General features: G+C 39.1%; 1 protein-coding gene across 1 annotated transcript in view; it reads right to left on the minus strand.

Annotated features, from left to right (window-relative positions):
- LOC104493709 (high affinity cAMP-specific and IBMX-insensitive 3',5'-cyclic phosphodiesterase 8B-like) overlaps nt 1–13,887 on the minus strand; it is a gene marked incomplete at its 3' end in the record, with an annotated part of 28,114 nt that overhangs the window by 3,555 nt on the left and 10,672 nt on the right. Inside the window, exons 6-12 of the mRNA XM_010136438.1 lie at nt 12,641–12,729; nt 8,762–8,840; nt 8,113–8,253; nt 6,371–6,459; nt 5,654–5,714; nt 3,523–3,574; nt 520–597 (exon numbers count right to left, since the gene is read on the minus strand). Coding sequence (XP_010134740.1) covers nt 520–597; nt 3,523–3,574; nt 5,654–5,714; nt 6,371–6,459; nt 8,113–8,253; nt 8,762–8,840; nt 12,641–12,729 — 589 coding nt within the window. The remainder of the gene's footprint in view (nt 1–519; nt 598–3,522; nt 3,575–5,653; nt 5,715–6,370; nt 6,460–8,112; nt 8,254–8,761; nt 8,841–12,640; nt 12,730–13,887) is intronic.

Genomic DNA, 13,887 nt, shown 5'->3' on the forward strand with positions numbered 1-13,887 from the left:
ATTCCTGCTCCCCATAACCTGTGCTTCTCTCACTGCTTGCTGGGGCAGAAAGAAATCTCTGCCACCATTGTCCTAGCCCCAGCAAGAAGTCCCAAATGGGATGAGGAGCAGAAGTACTGCTCTCAGGTAGCCAGCAGCAGCAGACCTCCTCATGGGTCACACTAATGAAACCAAAATACTGGTTCAGGAGCACAAACTGGAGCTTTCTAAGAGAGGTGGAACTAACACTTCACTATTCACTCTTTCAGAAGGCTGCTCCCATCCTGCAGTACAGCCACTCCTCCTCTCGGTGAAGGCACCATGCACTGCATGCATTGTATAGTCATGCTGGTACTCATGCTGGGCATTGTTTTGAAAACCAGAATAAAGAAATTTTACAGCAGTTATAAAAAACGAGAGCAATCTCTGTTTCATCAGCTGCGAATCTGCCTGGTTTCTCTTCCATTTTGCATTTTTTATTGCTTAGGGCAAGTCTGTTCTTTATTTATAAATGTCATTCTTGACAGTTTTCTTTCTTACCATCACTACTTTGAGATGTTATTGACTTAACATCAGCTGAGTCTTTCCTTCTGTTCTTGCATTTGAAGGAATAGGATTCTGTACATACAAAACAGAAGCTTTAAAAACGTGTCTAGTAAGACCTCTGCAGAGTTTCCTCCATCTAAATTCTGAATATTTATTTAAATTATCTTAACAATACCGCATATATGGGATAAATATTGAAATTCCACACATCAGAACAAGTTACTCAGTGTCTATCAATTTACAGGAACTTGTCTAAACTCACCCAGAAAGTTGTTTCACAAAGAAGTCAAAATGCCTTATGGAACAGGAGAGTCATTTCACTTAACTTCCGTTGCCTAAAAGTAGCAGTCTTTCAGGCTACCTTTGCCTAAGGTAGTTGTCAAAGATCCTGCTTTATGAGAAGTATCTCAGGCAGGTGGCTTGAACCTCTCCTGCAAGTCCCTTTTGCTGAAAAAGCCTCCGATTAACTGCCTGGAAATTTAGCCAAGACAGAACAATCCCACTTCAGTTTACACTCTTCCAAGTCAGGCACAATTTAGCCTCAGACAGAATTTGCATTTAATGGCAATAATTGTACCCCATGTTTAAGAAAAATCCAACATACTGAGAATGATTAGAAACAATCAGTTCATTTGCTGTGAAAAATAACCATGCCTCAAGCCGTCGTTCTTGAAACTGCCATTTGCTAAAGCAAGAGAAATTATCACATCCAGACAAATGCAAAAGCTGGATGAAATGCCTGGAAAGAGTATAAAAAAAGGATTGGGTAAAATTTAATTTTACTCCAAAGTATTACAGTCTGCACTCTCCCTTGTGCTTAAGAACTGCAATCGTGCATCTATGCACCTCTTTGTAAGTTCTGTAGTACCTAGTCCCAGAGTATCTGAAATGCCACTCAAAGATCAAAGACACCAGCAAGTTTTCGAAAGGAGATAACCACCGTGTGAAGAATCAGAAATATCATAAAATGTATATTCTCAACATAAGAACCAATTTGTGTAACAGTGTTACAAGACAGGATACAGGCAGCCTGTCTTTAGAAATAGAAAATGTTAATATAAAATTCTCCAGAATTAAAAAATATATCCATCTTGAAAGTTACTGAAATAGTTTCCGCCTTAATTCTTTTCTTTACCACAGATTTACAAGTCAGCTTGGGTCTTCTTATTTTGTTGCAGTCCAGACTGGAAAAACGGAAAACATTCTCTTCTGTTGACACCTAAGAGCAGGGCTTAACTAATGCTTGTTAAATTGTTTTATTTATCTTGTTAAATTATTTTATTTATGTATTTGACAGGGATCCTCTTTCAAACTCCTTTCCTGCATTAACATTTGGAGGAGTTTATCATAAGGCACATTAGTGGGAGCAAACATTTACACATAAACGTAGTTGTGAGTGGCAGTAGTTAAGATGGCTCTCCTTGTGTTAAATACCACTCTGATAGTGCCACCTAGAGAGTCATAGCTGCATAAAAGCTACTCTATGCCACACCACCATTTGAGCTGAAAATATATAAATGCCTAAATAAAAAATTTTCCTTCAGCTGGTCAATGGAATGTCTCCCCATCCAGATTTATTACAAATCACACCATCACAAACAGCATGAAACACATGGATTATTCTTCTACGGTCACCACATACGGTATATGCCCACAGCTCTGGAAATTTATTCTTGGAGCACAACCACGGGCTGCAGGGAAGGGCAACCTACAGTGCATGCACGTGACTCTAAGGTTGCCTGCTTTCGCTGCACCATAGGCATCACCATGGCCTCATGGGATGTGACTTCCCACTCTTGCTGAATTCTGTCACAATAACGAGCAAACCTAACCGCCTCACATAATCTGTAAGACACATCAGTAAGCTAGCAACAATGTGTTGACTAGTAACAAGTGTTGCTCAGCTTAATTCATGTTTGCAGGAAAGAAACAGTGAGAAAGAAAAACTGCAATTATTACAGGAACACAGGACCAAGCAGATTAACCCACTGTAGATCAACTCTGATGGCACCGATGGTAATGAGAGTAGCAAATTGCATTTATTGTCTCTTCTCCCCTCTGCCCATTAATATTTGGCATCACAAAGCTCTACAATGCTTTTACATACTGTTGTGCTACTTGAAAAAGGAGGGGATGTCTCCTCCTCTGCTCTTGGTATGTTACAACCTCCTCCCATGTGAAAATCAGAAACTGCCTGACACTGCATAACAATGTTGTCCAGTGTTTCATACTGGAAGAGTCTCATGTGCCAGCAAGAAAAAAGGCATAAGAACCTGTTCACTCACAGTACATCAGCAGTGCTGCATCTGGCTCAGACCACTAGAATCACAAGCTTAATATTGACCTTTAGCGCCTCTTTCTTCAGGGAAAAGAGTTATTCCAAACAATACACAGCACGGGAAGAAGAGATAATCCCCTCACACTTCACACCTTTCTTCAAAAGCTATCAGCAGAAGTTACTGAGAGCTTGAACGTGCCGTCTGCAAGTAAGCAAACCTGCCTGAGACAAAGGGCACGGGTTGTGCAGACACGCTGCAACAACTCAGTGCTGACTTGACTAGGAGCCTGGACACTACAGAGGACTATCTTAGCCCTGCGCTGGGACCAAACCGATGGTGGGCTAACAGGTCCTAAATGTGGAAGCACCAGGGCACATCTACTGGCACAAATCAGCACAGTTCCACATTAATTTCAAACACAAAGGGGTGCTAAGGTACACGAGCTTCAGGATCAGATAGATACACTCTTTTAACACAACAAAGGCAATGAATCTTAACTCTGAGCGCACAGCAAGAGCTCTGCACAGGAGATTGAATTATTAATGATGGTTACAAAATCCAGTTTGCGGTGCAACATCAGAGCAGCTGGCATCCACCACTGGCCACCTGCTCTGACCAGTGACTCAAGAGACGGAAGACACAACATTTCATACCAGCAAAGCACCCAGACACAACCTCAAGCACAGTGGTATATAAAAGTAAATGATAGTATTCTAACCTGACTGAGAATTGTCGCCTGCGTACCCCTCCTCACAGTGACTCCTGCAGAGCTGAAGATGAACCAAGAGTAAAATACATATGTAAGGAAAAAGAACACAAAAAGATTTTTAAAGGGCTACATTCAACATTGTCCTTATCCACTTTTTCTGTTATTTAAAAAAAAAAGTGTTCAGTAACGACTGTTCTTTAGGTGTAATTAGATGTAGAGAAATAACATGAAAGTAAACAGATATGCAATGCAGAAAATCACAGATACAATAGTGCTTTTCTGTACTAAAAGTTCATGTTTATGCCTGTGTCTGCAAGAGAACTCACGTGCATTTTTAGATAGTGTTTTAAGTGCAAATAGCGTATGAACCTGACTCCCCCAAAAGAAAAAAAATCCTAAAATGTTCATTCTTGACCTCTGTACAGTAATTTAAATAACATTTTCTTAGTACTACTGAAGCTATTTTTGCATGCTCCCTTTCATGGGTCACTGATAAAACGGAGTTCAAAAAACTCAGTTACAAAAACAACTCTCCAGCAGCTGAAGGGTAGAGGTAGATGTCATCCATCAGAACCTACTTTACTTCCAAATGATTTTTATTTATTCTCATGAGTGAGAAAGTTAAACACAAAATCATAATTCTTTGTGTTTCTGAAACATCTTGGGTAGCTCCCCCAATAGATAATTGAAACTTTCTTAGAATTTAAATAAGATATTTCCATCATCTGAAAGTTTACACCTATTGCTTGGTCTACAATAACACAGACTAAATACGCCTCTGCTTTTCCCTCCTGCTCAGAAACAAAAGCACTGTCTGTCCAACACAACAGTGTAATATCTGCTAATCACTTCACCCAGTTCCTTTGTTAGATCATTACAAGATAGTACTTTGCTGTTAATAGGAAAACTGAGAACTTTCAGTTCCCCAAGTCTTCCCTCTAAAATTAGCACATGCTGTATTTAGGTATAGCTAACAGAGACACTGGAAAAGACTAAAAATAATGCATAAATGTTTTTTACTGTACTCACTAGAGAAGATACACATACCCTATGAACTTCAGTGCTTGACACTCCGCTTACACATTTTTCATTTTACATCAAAATTAGGAGTCTAGTACTGTCGTGTAATCTATGGTGACTGGTTCCACTGAACAAATCCATCACCTGCCTATAGCAAACCACTAGCCTGCGTGGGAGCATGAAACTCATGGCCGCAACCTGTGAGTTAAAATGGGAGTACAGCGAGGTTGCTCTTAGGTGATTTTAGCATTTATATCAGTTCTGTGGCAGTGCATGGCTGCAGTGTCCTCACAGTGATTATTCAGTAAAGAAACAAAAGGAATTACATAAATTCTATTTTCCATCATTCTTGCACACCTTCCATCTTTTTTCCTCTTTGCTCTGGAGGGGAGGAGGGGAAAAGGGTGAATGGGAAAGAGAAGATTTCACTCCTTTGCTCACAAAAGTCCAAACTTTTTTACTCTACAGGACATGTACTAGAGTATTTTTGAGGCAAAGCATATGATATGATAATTTACTTCAGACACATTCAGAGGGAGAGAACCAGGAGCAGATGGTCACAAACAGCTCCTCATGCCACCAGCTTTGTTGCAGGACATGATCGGGTGGGTTTGTGTCTGAACTGCAGAAAGTGGAGTCGGCTGCTACTGCTGGTTTACTCGGGTTATGGCTTGGATTACAACCCTCCACAACACATGTTATGATGAACATGCAATGTCTGAGGTCCAGCATGAAGGCTACACTTTGTTCAAGGACCACAGACTGGCAAACCTTGTGACAGCTGAGCATATATCATTATCAGACATACGTACACAGGATCAGACTGGCAAGAGCAACTCTAGAAAAAAGCCCCTGAACTCCCTCTGGACTATGGTCTACGCTGCTCCACAGCATCATGGACTCAACTGTCACATCCACACTCAGAGCATTAAAGCCCTTCTTTCTCTACTCAGCACTCTTGCAAAAGGAGAATAGCCCAAGTAAATGCTGAAGTTTTCTTGCTTGCTCCAGCAATTGTCGATGACAACAAAAATCCTCTTTGAAAAATACCAATTTCCAAACCAAAAAATGCCACTTTACTAAAAGCTATGAAAATTATGACATGAAAGAAATACGATACCTGTTTGTTGTTTTCATTGGTACAAGGCAGCCTTTTGAGGGACACAACGTGTCTTACTTTCCTAGCAACAGAAATAATCACTTGTTACCATATCAAGTGGCAAAGAGAGAAGCAACACACCACTATTTTTTGAAGCAGAGTTCTCCATGCCCTCACGGAACAAGAAACCAAACCCAACACCAAACAGAAAACTGGGCAGCAAGCACTCCTTCAAGCGTGACAGCTGGTTTTGTCCCAGGACACCTGATACTTTTGCTCCTGCAGGAATTCACCTGCACATCTGGGAGCAGAATTTGGCAATATGCCCATATTACCCTGCAAAGGTGCAAGCACATACAGGCACGCACACAAAGAAAGGGATCACCCAGCTGCTGATCCTTCCAACAGCGCAGGTAACAGTTTGGATTCTGTAGAGTAACTTCATAAAGAAATGCACTGCAATATGAACCTGAACTTCAGCTTGCAAGTATCTACAGCAGCACCACTATTGATTGTTATGACTTCGTGGTTACTTTAGCCAACATGTGATGACACTGAAATGGATAAATGTCAGCGAAGAAGGTGACTTTCTCAACTTTATTTTTTCCACATTGCTTGAAGTTATATCATCACCCTGATACTAAATACATGGAGGTTCATGTCAAACTTACAGATGGGGAAAGCAGAGAGAAGACCCTAAAAACTGTAAAGTAGTTATGTTCTGGACAAGTTATTTACCCTCCTTGACCAGTCACAGGTGTTATCTTCACATGCTGCTGGATACTGTCTCCTGATTTTCTTCTTGCATAGTAAACTCCTTGCCATTCCTAAGCAAACCCACACAACAGAGACAGCATCTAAGAATACATAGCTTGCAGTCAAATACTCACTTATTATTGCATAATCCTTATGCAGTAAATAATTACATATTATTTCTTGCTTGTGTTTTTTTAAAACTGTAAAATATATTAATACACTGCAGCACCTTTAACAGGCACTTGCTAATGTAAGGACAGTGTAAATACGTTTCTCTTGTGAGAGAGTATACAATTTTGTGAAGAACTTTAAGAATCATCTACTTTGAGAGGTTATGAATATTCTTGCGAGGTACCACCATAAGCAGGGGTGACTGCAACACATCCAGAGTATATCTTTCCTGGGAGCAGCTCTATGCAGAGCACCATTCAGCTTTGAAGTTGCAGTTGTCAGGTGGTGTGTATGCAACATTTCAGAAGCTCTTTACATAAGGATCAATAACCTTAGGTAACCAACAGACTATTCTCGCTCCATCACTGTTTTCCCATGACCATGAATATCCAAGGCACTCTAGATCAGCAAAAGGATGAAACGATTTCTTCATGGCATCTTTTATCCTGTCCTCCCGTGTAAATGCCCATTACTCTGACTGTCCTAATCTTCCCTCCATTCCCACTGCTACAGGAAAGTGTCAAGAGGACTGCAGGCTAACCAAGAGGCATCCTTAAGCAGTCCACTGATGCAGAGATAGAGATATCTTTTGGTATGGATTGCAGAAGAAAGGAAGATAAGGCAGAAGGCTTCTCTCTCCTTTCCACATCAAAGAAGAGAGATTTTAAGGAGGGAAAGACTTGACAGCAGATTAGGATGAAGATGGAAAATTGGTGGAAGATAATCCTCTCTGTTACACAGAAAGATGAACAGATACAGAAGACTCACACAGCCTTTGAGGAGGTGGTGCTAGCAGCCTGTACAGCCTATATAAATGAAGGAGGAGCAATGCAAGAGTGGCCTGCAGGTACTGCTAACGAACCAAGGCGAACCTGCAAACACCTCCAGACAGTTACCCCTGAGGTTCAGATCATTCCTGTAAGTGACTCAAAGGTTTGAGAACTCAAAGTTCATGAAGCAGAGGGTGAGAGAGGGAAGAGTGAGAGATACTTTTGCAACCCATAGGAGATCTCCAGGAACATGTAGTGCTTTTGTGGCCCATCATCACCATGACAGGAGTTCACAGAGCACTTAGATAATCTAACTATAGTTAGAAAAACCCCACTGGGACCTGATACATTTTGATCACAACTGATTATGCCACATGGGGATTGAAGCATGCAGTCAATGAAGGCTCTGCAGTTACGACAGAACAGTTAAGCCTTCTGTTTGGATGATGCAGCCACCTGAGAGACTGGCTGAGGGACAAATTGTTACATTCCAACTAACAAAAGCTCCATGGGCTCTAAGCAAGAGGGAAACACAGAAAATGTTCTGATGTTGATCTTAAGCCAACAGATTGGTAGAGGAATTCAGTCAGATCCTAAAGGCAAAGCTAAAAAATTTGTAGTCACTTGTGGGCTGCTGTGTTTAAGACATCTGAGGAGCAGAATTCTGGTCTTATACGTGCATTCATGAAAATCTGTATCTTGTGTTCTTAAACTTAGAGCATTAAAAATCAAGCAGAATAGAAATCTAAAGCGATTTAACATGAGTTTATTTTATTTGCTTACCTTTCCTTTCTTAATAAATGTGTTGATAGTGTCTAGAAGATCTGCACAGTTTTTATCACTTTTGGGTAGTTCAGTAAGTTCCTTGCCAATAAGCTCTCCCTTGTGATACCCCATCATCTGTTCAAAGGCTGGATTAACATACTGCCAAAACAAAAGTACTTTAGGATAAGATGAAAAACAATATACTTAAAGAATAATAACTTCCATGTAATTATCAAAGTATCAAAGTGTTACAAGTTATACGTCTAAAGCCATTAACTACACAGCCCTACAATTCAGTGTTTTTCATACAAAACCACCATGTAATGGTGAAGCATTTTATTCAAGTAGGAAGTTGAACACAGAAGGCAATATATAAGCTACTATCAGGAGGCACATGAAGAGAACAAAAGTTTTTACTCACTTTTTACCTAGTTCCGCTACGGATTTCATGCTGGTTTTACCATAAGCAGCATTACCGTATTGAAAATTTTAATCTAAATAAAAGTTACTGAAAGTTAACAGGCATCAACGTGCAGCATCCAGAAACGAGGCAGTTCATTGCACAAGAATTAAAATACTGAGACAAGACAGAAACTACTGAGAAAAGATCTCTTCGGGGTTCCTCTCTCCAAGTTCTACAAAATCGTTACCTTTTTTCCCCCCCTACCTGAATGACATGGTCTTCACTGGTTATTTCTACAGCTTCCTGACAGTGGTCTAACGCTGTAAACACTGCATTACAAGCCCTGAAATTAGCAAATGATTCACATTAGTTCTATTGTTAGAACATTTTGCTCACTGTAAAAACATTATTATACTGTGCTTATCGGTAGATGAGTCACTGAGTAACATGCTGTTTTGACTAAACCATGTCACTATCTCTATTATGATTTTTTGAAGAAATACAGCTTATGACATCCCTGTTGTTTAACATGTTTTTACTTCAGATCACATTGTAAAATTGCTCGTGGGTGCCTCGGCATCCTATTATTTCTTTCTTCTGCTCTAGACAGCAGGAACTAACAATCACCAGTAAAAATAACAAACGGCTGTTACTTCACAATAGAAAGTTTTGGGATCATTAAGATAGGGAGCACAAAAATAACCACAGCAGATATATACAAAGTTTTCAATACAGCAAATACACTGGCGCTATCAAAGAAGCCGTTATACCACATAATTAAAGGAAACAATTTAAGCCATCCCAAAGTCCTAGTCAAAAACCATAAAATTTTACTGCTTCCACACATCCTGATCTTTATTGAGGACTGAAGTGATCTTCATTTCCCATTTTCTAAATGCCAATCTTTGATTTAATGCAGGAAACCAAAAGCCTTACCTTCTTGCTGCAAAATTTAGATTATCTAAATTGTAATTTACTCAGACTGGGATTAACATTAGTAGAGGATCCTAATAGTAAGAAAAAAACCCCCATATACAGAGAGAGTGCATACTAAACGAAACAACCCAGGCATACTTGCTTTGGTAGATGTCAGTACCTCATCTTTGATGTAGACTAAACACAAGGTAGTTATCTCCTATGTACGTCTCATTGCAGGAAGCAGAAATAAACCATGCATAAACATACTTGTGTACAGTTATTACCTAAAAAGAACATCTTGCTCCCAGACTGAATAGTGGAGTTTGACTTAATACCGACGACTAGAGAATTAAGAAATAAGGACATTGCTAATTCTGCCCATCATGGAAGTAACTAAAACCCAAATATGATACACAAAGAAATACACACAGAGACATAGACACGCAGCTGCATGGATGAAGATTTGTAGAAAAAAGTGTTGTGTGCAGAAGACAACAGCAGTGTTTCAGCTCATACAATAAAAGAAGCTTCCAGTGTAATTGTACAAGTGATCTTCTAGCAGTCCAAGTCAGCTTCAAATTGTGATTTTGTGCTGTGTGAAAGAACTAATTTATTTCAGTGATAGATGCCTGTCTGGTACACCAGCTGCTAACAAGTGTCATTACATAAACTTTCTGCAAGAAAATACACAGCTACGTTTACACTATTCGAACCTTAGTATTTTGATTTGATCTGGCAACCAAGCCAGCAAAATTATAAGTTTAAATGGCCCAAATCCTCTTTGATTAATACACACACCTCCCAGAGATGTCCCACCAAGCTTGAAACCAGAAGCGCCTACGCGGAGAAGTGGAGTGCCTGCTTGGAATGGGAAAACCCTTCTGGCCACTAACTTGATCTTATACTACTGTTTTCTTGGGCTGGTCTTACTTTTTCATCATGTTTCTCTTCTGCCTGAACAACAGAAATATCCTGGTTTTAATTCCACCGACAAACTTTCTGAAAGTACTCTGTCTTCTATTTCACTTCAATGAAGTTATTGAGAAGACTTACTGAGACAGTAAACAGATCAGAGACCCAGTGTGATAGACATACAAGTCTATCACAAGAGTGCAACACTCTTTTCCCCACTTAATTAAACCACATGGATGAAAATAATTTATAACCAAACAGCATTACCAAACAATAGTTCTGCTTAGTTTTTAATGGCAAATTCATTTAGATTACCCGCCTAATCAGGCAGAGGTAGGGGGAAATCATCTGTTGCAGGTCATCAGCTTCCCCAAGTAACAAATACACCTTTTCAGAGAGTCTATGTTTAAAAAGGCTACTACATGCACCAAGATGTTAGTAAAAATGGTGCTTAGAAGTGTTACTTGTGCTTGTTACCTGACAAGGAGTATTTAACTATCATGGGCCTGCATCTGGCAGTGTCAGCAGCAAAACCAAAAATACCACTGTTTTTTTTATAGTATTTTGTAATGCTGCCAAAGGTTCCCAAAACAGTCACATTCAGAGGTGATGTTAATATATATACATGCACAAATATACGTAATGTGTATTATCAGTACACAAAAGACATGATAACACAGAATACACTTTATATTATATTATTTACATAAATTAAAAGGAAGTAGGCTCACAGTTTACATAGCTACATCCAAGTAAGCAAAAGCAAGTAGAAATACAAGTTTGTGGCAAACTGTTGTTTTCATAAACAATATGGATGAAAGAACTGTCAGCAGATGAAATGCCACTGGGGAGCAACATTGCTTCCTCCCAGTTTAGAAGAATTTTAAGATTTTTTTGGTGACAGCTATAAATAAACTTGCAGAAATATATGGTAGCCAATAGGAATCATGGTCCCTGTGTTGGAGTTTTAATAATTTGCATTCATAATTGATACTATTCATACAGGGATGCTCAAAACTGTACTTGCATCTTGTCACTGAAATGAAACATGAACTACAAGCACTGTGTGTATGAATGACAGCTTAATCTTTCTATATAAAACTGATGTTTCTGATCTATGCCAACTTAATTCAGAAGTCATTCTTTTCATCTTCCATTTACAACCGATCAACAGACCAAGTCAAGACCACCATAACACCTGATAATGTCTAAAATTTCACACCTGCTTTTATTTTCCTGCCAAGTTTTGGAAAACATCTATTAAAATTTGTGAGAGCCCAAATTCGACCTTTTTTCCCCTTCCTGAACACTTTACTATAATTGCATTCTGCAAGCACAAACAGGTGGTCACTGGAACACAAAGTCACTTTGGGATCAGTTTGGAAAGAAAATCTTAGAAAAATCTACTTCTTAAACAGAGACACTGAAACCTGTAGAGAAGTGATAGTATTTTCTGTATCTGGAACTGGAATTAATTTATTATGCCCAGGGAACCACACCTTGTCTACATATCACTAAACATCAAGGTTTTGTTTTGTTTCTTTTTTTTAAACACAGTTGTATTGCAAACATATTTACATACAAGTATAAGCACCTGTATTAAATACAAAATTTGTCACATTGAAGAAACAGTCATAAGAGAATGAAGGTAATTTAATTTCTCACTAAGATAAAAAACTGTGCTCCTCATCCATCAAGTCTTACCCAAGCAACAGAATAAAAACTCAGGATATGAAAAGCCAGATCAAGATTGTGTTCAGATCTCAAGATATCAGGTATGAAATCTCACACACGAGATCAAAACTGACTTTGCAAAGTTTTACTGTCATGGAAATTTGCAGTCTGGAAACCTTACACACAAGACAGCCTTTTTAAAATGCTATCCTTGCAATTAAATGAGCTGAAGTTGTGGTTCTGCAATATTTCCGCTAAAGGATCATGTCCTGACTCTAATGCTTGTAGTAATGTCTGCTAGAACTTTGCCAAATTCAATACGGGCATTTCAGAACAAAGAGGACACAACCAGGCACCCTCAAAAAGGACATGTACTACATTTTGCATTAAGGAAAACCATCAGTTAAATCACGAATGAATGGAACATACACAGATCAAGATTTCTCAGGGTACCAGTCAGTAAGGCACTTAAATCTGTCCTTCACAAAATAAAGAAAACAGAAAATAAGGGTATAGTATATCAGTTAACATACAGATGCAAAGCACATACATGTGTAGCTGGGAAGAAGCAGAAAGTAACCTGATACAATTACGTACACCAAGCAGTTCATGTTTGCAGTTTCTTACACTTCTACATACCGTAATTTGAACTGAGATCGCACTTCCCCATGTTCTATTTGAACCAGTTCATTGTAACAAGCAGTTATGCTGCTATTCTCCACGAATTGCTGGAAGACAAATCAAGATTGCATGAAATAGATTGGAATGGTTTAAAACTGTTATTTCTGTTCCCGCTTCTAAAACTCTGACCTTATAAAGAGAGCTCCCGTGAGTCAAGCAAACGGTCACGAAGGTGATTAAGCATCTCTCCTGTGAGGAAAGGCTGAGAGAGCTGGGACTGCTCAGCTGGAGAAGGGTCAAGGGGTTATCTCATCAAGGTATATAAAAATCTAAAGAGAGAGTGTAAGAAGATAGAACCAGTCTCTTTCCAGGGGTGCCCAGTGACAGGAGAAGCAGCAGTGGGCACAAATAGAAACACAGGACATTCCTTCTGAACATCAGGAATCACTTTTTTTTTTGTACTGGGAGGGTGACTAAGCAATGACACAGTTTGCATGGAGATGTTGCAGAGTCTCCATCCTTGGAGATCTTCAGAAGTTGTGAGGGTGTGGTCCTGGGCAACCTGCTTTAGGTGGCCCTGCTTGAGCAAAGAGGTTGGGCAAGATGACCTCCAGATGTCCCTTCCAACCTATAACCATCCTGTGACTCTGTACAAACAGAAAGCTTTAGTTGTACCTGTTGTGTTCAGTAATCATATTTTCTCCAGGAATGATTTTCTAGTTCTTAAGACAACATGGCTCTCTAAATACAAAGCAAATATAAAAATATGCTAAAATGTCAGCAGTGAATTTCCTCATCTAGTTTTAACATCCTGGTTAGACACATATAATCTAAAAAAACCCCAAATACAGTCTCACACAAAATCAGTATTGCCTTCATGTTTAATTTTGAACACCTATCCTTAATTCAGAACGAAAATGTAATACCTTAGAGATATAAAACATTCTTGCTGGAAAAAAAAGAAAAAATTAATGATATTTGGGATTTAATTTGTCTTCAAGCAAATATTGCAGCCGAAGCTCAGAAAGCCAATTAACTTTACTCCCTATGTAATCTCACTGAGTTGTCACTGTGAATTCAGGAGTTAAAAGAAGTATATAACATAAGGAGCATGTTAACAAATTACAGTTTGTAAACTGTAATTGTTTGTAAACTGTCTGTAAACAAAAACAGTTAACAAATTTTTATATACTCCAGACAGAGAGAATATCCTCTCTTTGCTAGGCAAAGGCAGTAAGCTGAAAGGTCTTGTGCTTGGTCCTGCT

The sequence above is a fragment of the Buceros rhinoceros genome, unplaced genomic scaffold (assembly GCF_000710305.1).
Source record: "Buceros rhinoceros silvestris isolate BGI_N320 unplaced genomic scaffold, ASM71030v1 scaffold15815, whole genome shotgun sequence".
Taxonomy (NCBI): Eukaryota; Metazoa; Chordata; class Aves; order Bucerotiformes; family Bucerotidae; genus Buceros; species Buceros rhinoceros.